The following is a 17,320-nucleotide window of genomic DNA, read 5'->3' as shown; positions in this document are numbered from 1 at the left end:
GAATGACATTGAAATTTTGATTGGAATAGCATTGAATCTGTATATTGCTTTTGGTAGGATGGCCATTTTAATAATGTTTATTCTTCCAATCCATGAGCAGGGGATGTCTCTCCATTTCTTTGTGTCTTCTTCTATTTCTTTTAACAGTGTTTTATAGTTTTCTTTGTATAGGTCCTTTACCTCTTTTGTTAGATTTATTCCCAAATATTTGATTTTTTTTGTTTCAATAACAAAAGGGATGGTCTTTTTGATTTCTTCTTCTTCAGATTTATTGTTTGTGTATAGGAAGGCTACTGACTTTTGCATGTTGATTTTGTATCCTGCCACTTTACTGAACTGATTGATGAGTTGAATTAGCTTTTCTGTGGAGTTTTTGGGGTTCTCTATGTATAATATCATATCATCTGCAAATAGTGATAGTTTGACTTCTTCTTTTCCTATTTGGATTCCTTGGATGTCTTTCTCTTGTCTTATTGCCCTGGCTAGGACTTCCAGTATTATATTGAAAAGCAATGGTGAGAGTGGACATCCTTGTCTTGTTCCAGATCTTAATGGAATTGCTTTCAGCTTTTCACCATTGAGAATGATACTGGCTGTTGGCTTGTCATAGATGGCCTTTATGATGTTGAGGTATGTTCCTTGTATCCCAAGAACTTCAAGGGCTTTTATCATGAATGGGTGTTGCACTTTGTCGAAAGCTTTCTCAGCATCTATTGATATTATCATATGGTTTTTATATTTCTTTTTGTTGATGTGTTGGATAACGTTGATTGATTTTCGGATGTTAAACCATCCTTGTGCCCCTGGAATGAATCCAACTTGGTCATGGTGAATTATCTTATGGATACATTGTTGGATTCTGATAGCTAAAATTTTATTGAGGATTTTTGCATCAGTGTTCATTAGGGAGATTGGCCTGTAGTTTTCCTTTTTTGTGTTGTCCTTGTTCGGTTTTGGTATTAGTGTAATGTTGGCTTCATAAAACGTGTTTGGTATTGTCCCTTCTTTCTCAATTTTTTGGAAGAGTTTGTGAAGGATAGGCACTAATTCGTCTCTGAATGTTTGGTAGAATTCATTTGTAAATCCATCAGGTCCTGGGCTTTTGTTTTTGGGGAGGTTTTTGATTACCATTTCAATTTCGCTAATTGTAATTGGTCTGTTTAGGTGTTCTATTTCTTCTTTATCTAGCTTTGGGTGATTGTAGAGTTGTAGGAATTTGTCCATCTCCTCTAGATTGTTAAACTTGTTTCCATATAACTGTTCATAGTAGTTACTGATTATTCTTTTGTGCCTTTTATGTCTTGCCGTCAGCTGGCCTTTAGTCAAGGGTCTCAAACTCAGATGCCCATAGAGGCCAGACAGAAATGAGTGGTACAATAAGGAGTGGTGGGGACAGTGGCAAACAAACACAAAAACCCAAAGCACATGCCCTTTCTAAAGGGAACCCCTGGCACTGTAGCCCAGTGCTACTGTGAGGGAAATAACCCAGAGCTGGCAAATGGTTTGGTTTTTTCCAAATGGATTTACAATCTTTTCATACAAAGTAGGAAATCCAGAATTTATGTAGATCTCAACTTTTGAAACATTATTTGCAGGCCAAAAACAAATAAAAATTAGAACCCAGTTGAGGGCTACCTGCTAATCTATGATGCTTCTTTAAATAACATTGAATGGACCTTGAGTAGACCTCTCTCTAGAAATTGGTAAGAATGCTAGCTCTGTATATGTGTGTGTGTGTGTGTGTGCACGCGCGCACCTGCCTTCTAATGTGCAGGGATTACATAGACACTTTATATTATTCATTTCTCCAGGAAACAAAGAACCCAAATGTAGCAACAAAATACAGCCAGGTGAAACATCTGAGAAGAAATGTAGTTGGGAGGCTGGATGATACAGTCTAGACCAGCACTTCTCAAAATGTAGTGTGTGTCTGAGTTTCTTGGGAATCTCGTTAAGATACAGATTTTGATGCAGCCTGAGGTTCCACATCACAGCAAACTTCCTTCACATCATTTATTACCTGAAATGGCCTTGTTGGATTCATTATACAATATAAGAATATAATAACAGGCACAAGTCCTCAGAGTTCCCTTCAAAGAATTTAAACAAGTGAGTGCTCTATATGACCTTTACCTCATAAAGATCTAGAACATTCCATGATCTCAGAAAACTCTCTTGTGCTCCTTTCCAGTTAGTTCCTACTCTCCTCCCTGCCCCCACCTCCCCGCCCAGCAGCCACTGTTCTCCTTTTCCACCACAGATAAGTATTGCCTGTTCTTGCTCTTCACACACACAGCATCTCAGTCTGTGCTGCTTTGGGTTGGCCTCTGCAGTCAGCATCCCATCCGTGGAATGCATCTATGTTGTTGCCTGTACCAGTATTCTGTCCCTTCTTTACCCTAGGTCGTGGTTTAGTATATAACACCATTTATTTCTCCCTTCACCTATGGTTGCAGCCTGGGTGGTTTCCAGGGTTTGGCTTGTATGAATAGTGCTGCCTTAGCATCTGTGCACAAATCTGCATGTGGACATGTGTTTCCTTTCTCTAGGTCATGGGGTAGGTGTCTATTTAACTTGATGAGAAACTTCCAGACAGCTCTCAATGTGGTTGAACCACAGAGCCCTCCCATCAGGACAGTTCCAGTTGCTACCCTTCTTTTCCACATGCCAATCTTGAAATTTCATTCTACTGGCTGTGTGGTGATACCTCACTGTAGCTTAAATCTGTATTTCTCTGATGACTAACAATATTGACTTGTCAAAGTTTTTTTTTTCCACTTACTTAGAGGTTTGTCTTCTACATAGTACTTAAAGTACACTAACATTTTTGTCCTGCTAGAGTAAATGGTAAATAGTAACTTTTTCTATTTTTGTTTACCAGTATACCCACTGGCACCACAAATTTTTTTTTCTCAATATATAGTTGATGAATTAATGAGGAAGGCCAATATGAATTTCCTGCCAGCTTGATAGGCAAACTGCCTAACAATTATACTTGGGACCTACTTGGCGACTCTTTCTGAAAAGGGAACAGCATAAGCCTACTTGGTGTCTGGAACCAAGTAGGTTCCAGACCTGCCATAACTACAGTCACAGAAACCTGCTTGGCTCCCACAGGCAATCATAGGTCTTAGAAGGGTCAAGTGTGTCCTGGGCAGATATGTAGGAACAGGTTGAGTAAATGATTCAGACATAAGACATACTGTGGAAACTGAGTTAGGATGGCACCACCAACAAGAGTCAGGAGCAGAGGAGTAAGCTGTGCAGAGGTCAAAGCAAGAACAGATCAGCACCAAACCAGTAGCCGCCAGCTTAAGAGTGAAAGCAAACCAGGATACCAGAGAATTCATAGGGTTGAAGTCAGAAGCCAGAAGCAAACATGAAGCATCACAAAGAACTTAAAAGCAAGACAAGACTGCAGGTGAGGAAGCAATGAGACCCAAGGGGTCAGGGGTCTCTAAGAGGCTCTTGCCAAAAAGGACTTGCAATCAAGATGGCAGGCTGGCCTAGTCCAGGAAACCAACCACTTCCACCAGCACCACCCACCCCGCACACAAAGGACTGCAAAATAAAACAAAAAGTTCAGTCAATGTATTACTGACTTCAAAACAAGGGAAGCATTTTCTAGGTGGTCAAGATGATTAATGAGTCAGGACTGAAGCCATGTGACTCCTAGGAGTGGCCAAACCAGATCTGTATCTGAGGAACTAGAGTTTGAACACAAATTCCCTTCTGGAGAAGGGAGCTGAGGCTGCAGAAGCCTGAAGTCACAAGGGAGCAGGGATGACTTAGGGAGTGAAGACTCCAGTGTCCAGGAATTAGACTAGACACTGGTTCCTAATTGGTTGACATCATACATTCCTGGCAGGCTATGATATTACATCACCTAACAGGGCTGTCTCCATCTCTCCTTTTGCACACCATTTGTACAAGACCATTTAGCTGAAGCCCCCTAACAGATATTCCAAAGTCCCACAAGGAGAAACTCCAAGTTACTATGGATACTAGGTTGGCATGAAAGGCCAGTAAAATGGTCAAAAGGTGTAGGGTCCATAGCTAAGAACAGACCTCACCAAAGGTATAGCACATGGCTTTGTACTCACATAGCTCAAGTCTGGTCAGCATTGGAGTTCCCCTGGCCAGCCCACTCACTGAGCCTAACTCCAGGCTTTCACAGATTGTCATAAGTTCTTGACTATTAGCCAGACTTTCCTTGCTCTCCTGTTGACAGTACTGAGGTAGGAAATGTTGGTGGCTTCCCAGGGTAAAGAACCCTGATGGAGGTGGTCTTGCTGCCCTGCTTGCTTTTTCTAACTAGTACTTTGCTTGCCCTCCTGCCCTTGCTTAAATGTTGGGCTCCACACCTCTGGGAGAAGATGGGTTTTGGTTACTTTGCAATAAGGACTTGCAGCAATTCAAGTCACTTGTCCTGAGTCATCGTCCCAGCCTGTCTGTGCAGACTCAGGCCTGGCCTAGGGGCTCCCCCAGGGAGGGTGTGCAGGTGGCTCCTCCTATGTTTACACAACTACATCCAGCATTGTAGTTTTCCAAGCCCTAGACCTTCCACATGTGAGGTGCCACACAGGACCCAGGCTGTGGAGGCAGGTGGCTTGGTGGTGGCCCTCATTAGTGAATTTGTTTAACAAAGAAACACTAAGAAAGCTATGGAAAGAATCCCCATCCCCATGGAAAGTATAAGCTGAGGCAGTGATAACAAAAAGCGTTGGAGCTACTGCTCTTCTAGCACATGAAGGACTGCACATTCTGAGGGGGCAGAGAGGGCAGCCAACCGGGAACGCTGGCCTGGAGAAAGCGTGGGCTTTGCAGCCACACAGCATCCCTGCCCTTGGGCCAGCCACCCCAAGTTGCAGGAACAGCAGAGGTAACCCACTGGGCCAGCCCGGTCTGCAAACCCACGAAATGGGCGGCGGGGCCACCTGGAAGCACAAGTGGAATGGAGTTGATCAGAATCTGGATCTTTGTCAGTGGTGACGTGGCTGCCCTGATTCCCTCTTGGCCGTGCTGGGGGGAGGGCCGTGGGGAGCCCGGCTGTGGGTCGGCATCACTGGTCCATCTGGTCACCAAGACCCTGCAAAGAACAAGTAGGTAAATGGATGGCCAAGGCCCCCTGCAGGCCAGCCAGGACAAGGTGGGGTGAGAGAGAGGCTGCCACTTGCCAGCCCCCTCCTGTGGGGGTCTCGGGTATGGTACACAGCCCCTCTGCTAGGTGAGGCCCATATGGGTCATTTGAGGGTGGGATTTTGGCAAAATACTGTAATAATGATCTGAGATGTGCTGATTAAAAAGAGAATAGGTTTTAAAAGTGAATCCATTTGAAGAAAAGAGGCAAGTGAACAAGTGCAGGTGGCTGAGAAATGGGCAGAGGACAGGAATGGGCTGATGACCGCCCTAGTGAGGCCTCCCTGAGAAACCCTAGGGTCCCCAGCACTGGGTAAGGCACACGAACCTTCCTGCCACTGGCGGTCTGGGGCGGCCTACCTGCTCATAGTCCTCCACATATTTGTATTTCTTCTCCCGATAGTAGTACTTTTTCCTCATGCAGTAGAGGACGATGATGTCACATAGCACCGTCGCCTAAATTCAGCACAGGGGAGAAAAGGAACAGGCTGTGTCCATCCCATCACCAGGGCCCTTCCGGGGAGCAGGCCAGGCCCCGAGGGCCGGGGTTTGGGGATGGAGGCCCAGGGAGACGTGTAGAGGGTCGAGTCTAGAAAGTGTCACAGGGCGAACACCTCGCTGTGCTCCCCTCAGCCAGGGGGCCCCGAGTCACTCACCACCCCTAAGAGCGCCACGCCGGAGCCAATGTTGATCATGGTAGGGATGATGTCAAATTTCCCAGCCTGCAATGGCAGGAGAAAAGGAAAAAGAGCAGCAATGGCGGCGGCAGAAAGCAGATGGAGGAGGGTCCGGGGCCCCTGCCAGCCCAGAGGAGGGCCAGCGCGTCTGCGGCCAGGCTACCTTTCCAAACACGATGATGTCAAAGCGGATGCCGTAGGCCTTGGTGAGTGTGCGGTGCTCAGTGCCTGTCAGGTCCTTGTAGTACTTGGCAAATCTGGGGGCGGCACAGGGCAGAGTGAGCGGGGGCCGGCCTCCCCTCGGGTCCTGTGCCAGGGGTGCTGGCGCAGAGCTCCAAGGCTCGAGCAGAGTCGCACGGCTAAGCTCGGCCCTGCTTGCTGAGCAGATCACAGGAGCACCTGGGGGCCCTCTCTTTGCTGATGTGGGTGACAAAAGCGCAGGAAGGCTGGAGTGCTGGCAGCAGGGCCCAGGCAGAGCTGCCCCCTCACAGTCACCACCACCTGCACCTCTAATGTGGGAGCCGCTTGCTCTGAAAGTCCTTCCTGATACGGCCCAGCCACTTGCCTCCCAAAGAGACCCTAGCCACTAACAGAGAAAATGGCGGCCAGCTGCTTGGGGCGCCATGCCGGCCACAAGCCAGAGGCCACACTGGACAGAGAGCCGCAGATCCGCCCGAATGAACAGACAAGTGTGGTGGAGCTGCCCGCGGGAAGGGTCCCGACCCTGAACGAGGTGGGCGCTGCCACCTGCCTCCACATGAAGGACCCCGAGTGGAAGAGGCCAGAGACCAAGGCCATGCACGGAGGATTCTGCTCACAGGGCAGAGCAGAGACAGGTCCAAGGGACAGAAAGTGGGCTGGGGGCGGCTTAGGGCTGAGGGAGATGGGTTGGTGACAGCCAAGGGGCGGGGCCTGCAGTGACATAACAACAAGGGTCAGGTTTCATGTTCCAGTTGGGAGCTGGAAGGGCACAGAACCTTATCTCAGGAGCCATTGCCAAGGAAGGCTGGCCGGGAGGGGGCGGGAGAACCTCTAAGCCACTATACCACTAGGCCCATGTTTTTCGGGAGACCCATCAGAACCCCAACCCTCACATCCTGGTCTGTCTGGCTGATGCTTTCCAAGCCAAGGGCGGACCTGATGCTGGTGGAGGTGGGGGTGATTGGTTTCTCCTGAGTGGCCCATTGGCTTCTCTGTCCTTGGGGGTTCCAACCGGGGCGGGCTCTCCAAGAACTACTTAACAGCAGAGCTGGAGCCACCACTGAATTCCCTTCCTGGGAAAAAAATCCAAATACCTGCCCAGCTTCCCGCCTTGAGCCAGAGGGTGCCCAAGGACGGCAGAAATGGGACATTTCCGCGGCACCCACGAGCCTTTGATTCCCCTCAGCACCACCAGAGGGAGACAAGCAACCAACAGCACAGGGGCTCAGTGGTGCCCACAGGGCCTGTGAAAGTCACAGCGGTGGGCACAGGAAAATGTTGGTGGCCACAGATTTTGCGGCTTGAAGAAAGTGGCTCCCTCTCATCAGATTTCCACTGCAGTGGGTTGAATGTTGCCTCCATAATGCCTGATTGCCCCCAACCTGTGAGCGTGACCCTAGGGTGTTTGCATATGTGACTAAAGAAGGGAAGGACCAACTGGTATTGGGGAGAGAGGAATAGGGAAGAAAGCCAGGCAGAGACCGAGGGAGGGACTAGCAGGGTCCCCTAGGGTCCTCGGAACAGCAAAGAATGCACTCCAGGGGCCACCAGAGGCAGGAAGGGACCCTGAAAGGGCCTTGAACTTTGGGCTTCTGGCTCCAGAGCTGTGAGAATAGACAGGAAATGAAAAGTCAGCACGTTCAGCTGGGGAATATTGTCATTTCTGTGCAGGTTTCTGGGCACAGGCTCAGCCTTCGAGCACATAACTGGTCAGTGCACAGAGGCCAGGAGACTGGAGGGTCACAGGTGGGCCGAGTCCTAGCTGAGGCTGGTTCTTCTGGGCTCTGCACACGTCTCCACATGTTTGTTAAAAGATTTTATTTATTTTTGTGTAGAAGAGCTGGAGTGCATGCCAGAGGTGTGGGAGGATAAGAGGATTCACCAGGGACACAGTGGGGAGCAGAACAGGCAGACTGAAGTACACTGCTGAGGGGAGCAGTGAGCTAGACAGGAGTGTTCTGCTGCACCATGTGGGTCACCTCCCTAGCCGGGGATCGGAGTCAGGTTGTCGTGGTGATAGTGCTGAAACTTAACCCTTCGGCCATCAAGGAGGTCCCCTCTACATGTTTCTTGAGGCAAGAGGGCCAGCAGGGCTCTCAGGCCAGAAGCCATGGTGTGAGGTCTTTCTGGGAACAATGGGTGAAAGGAGGGCAAGAGGGGCCTCTGGTGGGCATGGATGCTTCCACACTTCAGGGACCTGTCACCCCCCCACACCTGAGACACCCAAGCTCACACTCACCTGAAGTTGTAGCCGGGAGACACGTTGTGGCTGAGGTCCCGGGTGTCCAGGCGGCGGAAGGAGTACTGGGGCAGGCAGAGGGAGGCTGCTCGGTCCAGGTTGCAGGCCCAGTTGATCTGGATGCCAATGATGCCTCCCTGCAGGTGGTGGGCACAGACAGCAAGCTCCCTCAGCGCCTGCTCTGGGAGGAGAGGCGTAGGCAGGCTGGCTCGAGAAGGGGCGCGCCTACCTCCACGGCCATGTCCTGGAAGCTATGGCCCGCAGACTCTACTATTTTGCCAAGGCGGAATATGGGGCAGAAGGGATCTGTAACCGCATCGTACATGCACGACTTGAGGTAGGTGGTGGTGACGTTGGGCAGGATATTTCTCCTAAAATCGGGAGAAAGAAGAGAATTGGAGTGAGGAGAACGTCAAAGAGCAGTCAGACCTGGGGGTATATAAACGGTGGGTCACCACTTACTTGCTGAAATTAAACTTGGGGTACCAGATGTTGTTCTTAACCAAAACAGTGAAGTTTTCTGCAGCCTTGAGGAATGCAGGCCTGAAAAAATAACGCCAGTGTCCATGAAAACACAAAGCTATGCATACTCACTTAGGCCCGTAATATTTTTCAAAAGCATCCACACAAGTGTCATTTTGTCCAGAAAAAGTGAAATGTTTCTAGCATTTTCTACTCTCCTCTGCATAAATACTAGGTCAAGAAGGAGACTGCACAAGACTTCTGTTTTCTTCTTTCCTCGGAAGCCAGGGCCTCTGGGCCAAGGCAGTGGGAATTGAAGACCCTGAGTTGGGATCTTGCTGGTGGCTTCCCTGGCTGCCTCTCAGCTGTGGGTTCAGGGGAAATAAGCAACAGATCTGGTTTTACAAGTCAAAGCAAAAGTGAATTCACCTCCTGGCTGGAGCCTGACCTCATCTCAAAAGTACACAAAAAGCACGTGTCTGCTGGCTCAGCTCCTGGCTGAGAGTCTGCGCTGAATCTGTCCCCAAGGAGACCTCACTTCTTTGGTGGCTCTCAGCAGGACAACCCAGCACTGTCAGCTGAGCCCTCTGTTGGGGAGGCCTCCCCTGATCCTGGCTGATTCTCTGAAGTTATAAATAACAGCAATAGTCTCCCACCCGGTGATGGCAGCGAGGCCAGTGACAAGGCCACACAGTGAGGGCAGGGAGCTTATAAGGGCTTCACCTGTACTTCTCTCGGGGCTTCAGATTCTCTTAGCCCTGTCCCTGGGGCTTGCAAGCTTTTGTCATTCCCTGTACCAGAACCTGGAAAGGCTCCACATCTATGAGTCTCATATTGAAGACTTTTAATATTAACTCATCTTAAAAAAATGAGGTGAAATTCACAGAGCATGTAATGAGCCATTTTAAAGTGAACAATTCAGTTGTGTCCACTATATTCAAAAGGCTGTACCACCATTACCTCTAGTTCCATCATAGTCTCATCAGTCCAAAAGGAAGCTATGTAACCAGTAAGCAGGTACTATCCTTCCCACTCTTCAGTTCTTGAAACCACTGATTTGGTTTCTGTTTCTATGAATTAGTACTGGATATGTCACATGAATGTAATATTCATCATACAATGTTGGACATCATGTACTATGTGGCCTTTTGTGTCTGCTTTTTACTCAGCATCATGTTTTCCAGATTCCTGCATATTGTTGCTTGGGTCAGTACTGTATTCCTTTTCATGGCTGATAATATTCTCCAATATGGAATTTTAGATATTAGATATACTGGATGTACCACAATCTTGTTTATCTGTCCCTCTGCCCATGGACATTTGAGTTAATTCCGCCTTTTTGGATCAACTCACTTTTTCATTGATGTCATTCTGAAATGAACTTTCTACCATGACCATAAAAGTGATCATTTGCCACACATTGGGGGTCATTGTACATATCACTACAATGAGATCGAAACAATAATACTACAAGTTGTGGTTAATGTTATTGTCTGCCCCATGTGTAAATCTGAGGCTTGTTGTTTGTGGAAAATGGAAATCAACAACTGATAAAAAGTTATTAAGGACACTTCAAACCAGGATTTCCCCCTTGGTATCAGTGAAGGGGTTGAATAGAATAGCACAGGGAGTGTCTTTCTCAGCATGTGACACAATGTCATTTCATATGTACTCCCTGAGATCATCTTACACTGGACTAGATCTAGAACAGCAGCAGCCAGTGAAAACATACTGTGAGACATAGCCATATCATAAAGTTTTCTCGTGGCCACATTGACAAGTGAAACATACTTTTTTCTAACTCAGCATACCTAAATATTACTTCAATGTTTAAACAGCGAAGTATTACTAATGAGCTAGTACATATACTTTCCCCCATGACCAGCCTTTGGAATCTGGAGTATATTTTGCACTGACAGCACAAATTGTTCAGTTCCCCACCACATTCTGAGTGATGGACAGCCACACATGGCCAGTGGATCCTTTTCTGGAGAGGACTGTTCTAGTATATTCTCTCAGCCATAAGACACTAGGCCTTCAGCCATCACGAAATCAATTTCTCAGCCTTTTCTTCTATCACTGTGCACCCAGCATGAGGTGGAGGCTCGGAGGTTGTCCTCTGAACCCCAGATCCAGCCATGGTGCCCACATGCTGTGGTTAGTGGAACAAGGAACTGCCTGGATTCTGTGTGTATGTACATGTGTGCACATGTACGTAAGGCACTGAGAACTGTTTCTGTCAGTTATACTTAACAATGGACAGTGTCCACCCAACCCTAGAAGTAAGTCCTGTACACTCATCATGAGGATGGACACTGAGGCCTCCCCTCCACTTGGTCAAGACCCATCACCCCAGGGCAGCCTGATCCCAGAGTACCCAGCACAGAGAACCAGTACATTTGGTCTTGACTGTCCCCTCCCCCTAAGCCTCCCTTCACAGGCCTAGAATCAGTTTTTGGGGCTCACCTTGGCACCTCTGAGTCATCCTCTATCGGGCACCAGGCTGCTACCTCGCATGTCTTCAGGGTTTTGTTGAACTGCACGCATCTGCCTGTCTGGACTCCTAAAGGACGAGGGGACCCATGGAACATGGGGGCGGGGGTATTAGATTTTCTACTTTGTGAGACAGAAATTCCCCTATCACAGCTGTCTAGGTCATTGATCTTGAGCTATCCCAACTTTGGGACTTAGAAATTTGTAGTTTGTAGACATTACAGCTGGAAGTGAATGGTTGGCCCAGTCTAGCCTCTTCTCTGCTTTGCAAGTTGCACGGGTTAGGGTGATGCCAAGCCCCAGCATAGCTCAAGATCTGGGGTGACTTCCAGGGTACAGAAGACAGAGATGAATGTTGAGAGGGACCCTAATTTGGGCATCTGGCTCACTCAGAGTCAATTGAAGGCACTGGGGAGTTTGAGGACTTTTTCATCCTGGAATTTCTCTATGGAAGGGCCCCACCAGGGTGGTGATCTGGTACGGGGGTGCTCTCCCCAGGCTGTGTCTACTGTGGGGTCACAGCTGTGCTCATACCGTTGCTGTGGGTACCTGCAAACCCAGCGGTACAGTTGGCATCTGATTCACACACAGTGGTCTTATCTGGAATCTGGGAATAGAAGAATGAGTGAAAAGGGCTCCAGCGGCCTGCGCCCCACATATCGGTGACAGGGGCGGACAGGGCGCGCCTACCTCAGGACAGAGGCCCTGGGTCTGGTTCATGGTGATGATCATGTTGGTCATGATGAAGAGGGAGTTTTTCTCCTGCAGACGAGGCAGAGAGGAGAGAGTGAGCTGCTGTGTTACCGTCAGAGGCATGGAGAGCTGGGCATTCACCTGAGAGGTCACTACCTTTCACTTCTCCCACACGCCATGCAGAAAACAATTAAAAAAAACTAATCTGATGGTCTCCTGTTCTCTCTTGTGAGAGTCCATATCCTCATTGAGAACAAGGACTCACACAAATACTTGTATACATGTGTTCACAGCAGCATTCTCCACAACAAACTGGATATGGACACAACCCAAGGACCCACTGCTCAATGAATGAATACACGAAATGTGGTCCATCCACACAATGGAATATGATGTAGCCATAAAACAGGAACGAGGGCCTCCCCTGGTGGCGCAGCGGTTGAGCGCTGGGTTGCGAAGCTGCAGTGCTGGTTCCATCCCCAGCCGCTGGTGGCGAGGGTCCCACATGGCCATGGCGCAGACCTCTCCTGCCACGCCCACTGCTCCCCTCAGCAGTGTACTTCAGTCCTTCTGCCTGTTCTGCTCCCCGCTCTGGCTCTGGTGAATTCTCTCACCCTCCCGCGCTTCTGACTATAACCAGTGCTTGTATAAATAAATAAATAAATCTTTAAAAAAAACAAAACAAAACGGGAACAAAGCACTGAATATGCTCCATCACTGATGAAGCTCGAGAACATGCTGCTGGGTGAGGGAGCCAGCCATACAGAGGCCGCCCGAGTGTGAGCCCAGGGATGTGGAATGCCCAGAAGGGCAAGCCCACAGGGACAGAAAGCAGGTTAGTGGTTGCCAGGAAGTGAGGCAGAAAGGGAGTTAGTGCTAAAAATGGCCTCGCAAAATAAGGAGTGAAAGACAGATCCCCAGAAGATTTTAGATGGATCTCCCCATCACTGGCATTTTCAAATAGGGTGCTTGAAGTTTTCTTTCAACAGGTCACACTTCTAGGAAGAGTGGGGTCATTGCATGGAACCATCTGGAGGATCAGGATCACCCAAGGACTAGAGTCCCTATACACCCTTGGTCTTGACAGGTGGCAGGAGCTGTGGGGATAGCTACCATTCCAGAGTAGGCCCTGAGCAAACCCCGAGCCACAAGGATAGGGCACGATGCTGGAGGCTCTCTCCCAGCATCCGCCAGCTTCCCAGGTCTGTGTGAACAAACATGCTGTATTTACAGAGGCCTCTCTTGCCACGTTCCTGGGTTGGACTTGAGCAATTCAGTGTTGTCTACTTCCTGTTTCCTTTTTCTTATCTATTGTAAGTTTGGGGTCATATCAGGCTGGAGGCGAGCCACGTAGGTGCAGGGCCAACCGATGTTTGTGTCCCATATTTGGGGAAACTGAGGGATTTTGTGTAAGCTCATGAAGAGGATGGTATGGACTGTAAGCCCCCAGCCCAGCCCCTCAATGGAAGGCAGAATTGTGTGTGCCTCTGTACAAAAGGAGGGGCCCTGTCCCCCTCCTTGGTTACAGGAAACATACTATTATCATCTTCCCAGAACTGACCTTCAGAGGAAGAGGGGTCTCTCTGTTGACATGCCAATAGGACCACCCACTTCCAGCCACAAACAGCCCCCCTTCCAGTTGACCTGTATAGCTCATCACCTCTCTGGGCATCCCATAAGGCCCTTCTTTTGAGAAGACAGGGGGGACATGAACACACAGAGGAAAGAGTCTCTGATGTCCTTGCTTCACTCACAAAGCTCTGAGCCAAGAGCAGGCAGCTTATCTGCCCTTGGCCACCCTGTCACCCCAGCACAAAAGCTACCTGGAGGGATATTCTGCGGCTTGCCTGTGTGGATCACAGTGGTTGCCATGGCTCCAGAGAGTCAATATTTAACTGGGAGGTTGTGGATGAACATATGGAGCTTGAGATGCTGCACTGAGCAATTCTTCCCTTCCCTGATGGCGTGCTGTGTGGGTATGTCGCTTTCTCCTTGGTTGGCTTTTGGCCTCTAATTGTTGTTGACATTTTCACATTATCTGAAAAGATTTGCCTTGTGGATTTACAAAAATAGAGCAAATAACAAAATGTGGAAGTGTGAAATTCCCACTGGATTCTTTCCCTGGATTTGAGAATTGTGTTTTCACCATTCTGCTTGAGATGAAGATGTCCACATGGAAAACTCCCTGTGGTTAAACCAGCAGATTTTAGGGTTGAGGAAACATAGGTGATTAAATATTATCTGTTAGACGGTAAGCCACAAAAGGACCCATGCGCCTGGTTCTTGGCTAAAGCCATTAGTCCAGGCACTGCCGTTAGAATTGGATGCTAGTTAACCAGGTGTGCAGTCGGCACGGGCAAGGAGCTCACCATCCTCGGTGCTGGACAGAAGTCGTGGTGGGAGACGTACCTGAGCTGGAATCACATAATCGGCCACATCCCAGATCCGGAATCCCAGGGTAGAAGTGTTGGTGACAGCCACGCCCTTGGCTTTGGTAGTAACTGAGCTGACCACAGAGTCCGTTTCCTGGTAGCCTTTCTCCCACACAAACACCCACCTACAACATAAAACAGGCTGCTTACATTTCCTCTGGGATTCAGTGCCTCTGAATGGAGGCTGGGGAGCCTCTGAAGCCAGGGGCTGATAGGACCGTGTTTACTATTCTAATTATGTGACTTTGCGAAAGCTGCTTCATGCTCAGGGCTCCATTTCCATGGAAAAACAGAGATAATAGCACATAAACCGCAGTGTGTTGTGTAGGAAATACAAGAGATGATGCCAGGAAAGCAGTGATTAGCATAAGGGAAATGTTCAACAAATACCATCATCAGTTTTAGATATTTGAGCACTTTCAATGCATTATGACCTGCAGAATCACCGAGAGATAATAAAAGTTATCTCTGCAGTGCTTATACATGGAAAGACTGATCTAAGCTCTTAGTAGTAAATAATTTAATCCATACCACTCTGTAAGGCAGTTGTTAGTCTCCATTTTACAGAGCAGGAAACAGAGACACAGAGAGGTGAAGTCACTTGCCCAAGATCACACAGCTCATGAGTGGAGACTCAGGACTTGAACTCAGGCCATTTCCCCTCAGCCTCTGTGCTTGCCCTCTAGTCTACAATCTGTCTAGAAAGGAGAATCCCTGCGTTCAAGTGGCTTTTTAGGGCAGTTTCTTATCTTTCTCCAGGAATTCAGGTCACTTGTATGTTTCTCTGTGAAGTGGGGACCTTCCTGCCAGTCTGAATAATGAAAAATCTAAAGGCATTAGGGCACAGTGGTGAGGACATGGCGCCCAGACTGGAACCCAAGGAACCCATGGAGACATGTCCATGTCTCATCTCCACCACGCACTGAGTAGTAGAAGCTCTGTCAAGTTGCTGACCTTCTCTGTGCCTCAGTTCCTTCCAGGACTTCACAGGATTGTGGTGAGGTTAAGTGAGTTAACACATGTCAAATGCTGAGAACAATGTTTGAAGTCGCCATCAGTAGGCTGAAATTGTCCATGATGGGGAGTATTTATACTCTGGAAATTGACCAGCAGGATAAATCAGTAACTATTACTGTTCTTTCTTCTAGAATCAAGAAATATTGGCATCCCTGTCACCGCCTCATAAGCCCTAGATGTCAAGACTTCAGAATTTCACTGGTTTTGGTTACTTATGGGTGGGCTCATCTGGCCTGAGCAGTCTCCAAGTTCACTGCCCATCTTAGGAAGCAACTGGGTTTTCCCTAAAAAGTCCTGTGCATTTAGAGTTTTAGGAATTTAGCTGTGCTGTAGGCTTCCATCTAATTCTGGTGGAGGCACAGGAGCTTAGGGCAGGAATGTTCTTTTAGAAACTCATTTCCATGATCCAATTCATCTTAGTGAAATGTGATCTCTTTTAGCATGGTGACCCACATCACTCCTTCCTCAAAAAGAGACTCAACATGTGATTCTCAGTTATTGAATTCTATTATCAGTCACATGAAAATGGTCTCAACGTTCAAGTATCACGTAACTGGAGGGGGGGGGGTTGGTGTTACGGGTGGTACTTAATGAGACTTTGTGAGTACACTCCTGGAAAGCCATTTCAGTCACTATGGTCAGTACCTACTGCTGCTGGGTTGACAGGTGTTAGAAACCAAACCTGTGAGTTCATGCAAATTCCCTTGGGCAATGTTAAGTGATTCCAAACCCCATGCCTGGATCTCATTTGAGAGGTGCATGAAGAGCTCAGTTTGGGAAACACTTGGTCCCCAAGCTTTGTTGCACACCTGAGTTACTTTGGGAAGATGATCAAACTCTACTAGTAATTTAGAAGGTCTGAGCAACAAGGGAAGACAGCAACTGGTATTTTTGAAAGATTCTCAAATTATTTTACTGTGTACTTTGGGGACCACACCATGACAGATTATCTCTGTCACCTCAGTCACTGTAGACACCACTTCCCGTGAGGACCCTTGAAAGTGGAACCAGTTGGCATGGTAATTTTCCCATCTTCTCTCAAGTTTTACTTAAAATTAAAGGGTGTGTTTAGTTAAAATGAAGCACTTGGTGATGGTTGAAGGTGGCAGGGCACACAGAAGCCTAAGAGGGCATCATGAGGAATATGAGGCCAAGTTTGGCTCCTATACAAACCCCCTCCCCCCCATAAAGATGTGAACTTCAAATGGGTTTATGACCCTGTGACCTCTCTACTCTGTTGGGTTACCACATGGTGCTAAGGGACAGCAACAGAAGGATGCCAGCGTCTAAGAGACACCAAGCAGAAACCCCAAACCTCGGTTTCCGTGAGCCAATCATAATGGCAAGTGAAGAGCAAAGACTGAGATATTTAGGGTAAAGCTCATCCCCCAATCCCCCAATTCAAAAGGCATTACAGAGCAATTCGGAAGGACAAGAAGCAGGACAGGCGAGGAGGCAGGGCTAGTTTTGACTTAAAACGGGTCAAAGCAGGCTGTGCCCCGGGGGCCTAGAGCGCAGCGAGGGGCGTGTCACCGCCTTACTGCCGCCTGGAAGGTGCCTGCAAGCTCACCTGTGACCCAGGTGGGTCACCTGCCTCACGCCGCGGTCCCCTCACCAGAGTGGAGGGCTCCCTGGGGCTGACCGTTGCCTTAGGCCAAAACGGGCAGGAGTTACGCCGGCCCCTGACCCGCGTGGGGTCACCCTCGGCGCCGGGACCCCAGGGGACGGCGCTGGCCGCGCTCACCCGATGACGTAGGCCAGGATGAGCAGCTGCACCGCGCGGTTCATCAGCCCCACTTTCCGGCTGCGGATGAGCACGATGCGCGGCGTGTCGTACTCGAACAGGAAGGCGCTCAGCGCCGCCCCGCAGCCCGCCATGGCCGCGCCGGCCTCCGCTGCCAACGCCTGCTGCGCGCACTGGGCCGCCCGGCTCCCTGGAGCCCCGGGGCCCCGCCCCAAGCCCACCC

General features: G+C 48.8%; 2 protein-coding genes across 5 annotated transcripts in view; one reads left to right on the top strand and one right to left on the bottom strand.

The window, feature by feature from the left end:
• IFT81 (intraflagellar transport 81) overlaps positions 1-17,320 on the top strand; it is a 207,348-nt gene that overhangs the window by 14,869 nt on the left and 175,159 nt on the right. The window lies entirely within an intron of this gene.
• On the bottom strand, positions 1,246-17,244 carry LOC119245009 (P2X purinoceptor 4). 3 transcript variants are annotated; one of them, XM_037511201.2, is made up of 12 exons: positions 17,098-17,244; positions 14,314-14,461; positions 11,902-11,973; positions 11,761-11,818; positions 11,185-11,281; positions 8,719-8,799; positions 8,486-8,627; positions 8,257-8,393; positions 5,980-6,073; positions 5,796-5,861; positions 5,500-5,595; positions 1,248-5,089 (listed from the first exon to the last, which is right to left on the bottom strand). In XM_037511201.2, exons 1-12 carry the CDS (start codon positions 17,229-17,231, stop codon positions 5,063-5,065), a joined length of 1,152 nt encoding a protein of 383 aa, XP_037367098.1. In that variant the 5' UTR covers positions 17,232-17,244; the 3' UTR covers positions 1,248-5,062. The 3 variants fall into 3 exon arrangements, with proteins under 3 accessions (XP_037367099.1, XP_037367098.1, XP_037367097.1); XM_037511200.2 differs by having other exon boundaries at positions 1,249-5,089; positions 11,746-11,818; XM_037511202.2 differs by lacking the exons at positions 14,314-14,461; positions 17,098-17,244 and adding an exon at positions 13,466-13,796 and having other exon boundaries at positions 1,246-5,089; positions 11,746-11,818.

The sequence above is a fragment of the Talpa occidentalis genome, unplaced genomic scaffold (assembly GCF_014898055.3).
Source record: "Talpa occidentalis isolate TD23 unplaced genomic scaffold, MPIMG_talOcc4v2.1 talOcc4.14, whole genome shotgun sequence".
NCBI lineage: Eukaryota > Metazoa > Chordata > Mammalia > Eulipotyphla > Talpidae > Talpa > Talpa occidentalis.
The sequence above is the reverse complement of the archived record's forward strand: the minus strand, read 5'-3'. Positions and strand labels throughout refer to the sequence as shown.

Coding starts and splice junctions, on each gene's coding strand:
- LOC119245009 (XM_037511200.2), bottom strand. CDS start 17,231: ATGGCGGGCTGCGGGGCGGCGCTGAGCGCCTTCCTGTTCGAGTACGAC. Junction 11,282..11,745: donor TGCAGGTACCCACAGCAACG/GTATGAGCACAG, acceptor CTCGTCCTTTAG/GAGTCCAGACAGGCAGATGC. Junction 5,090..5,499: donor ATGTGGAGGACTATGAGCAG/GTAGGCCGCCCC, acceptor TGTTCTTTGCAG/GGTCTTGGTGACCAGATGGA.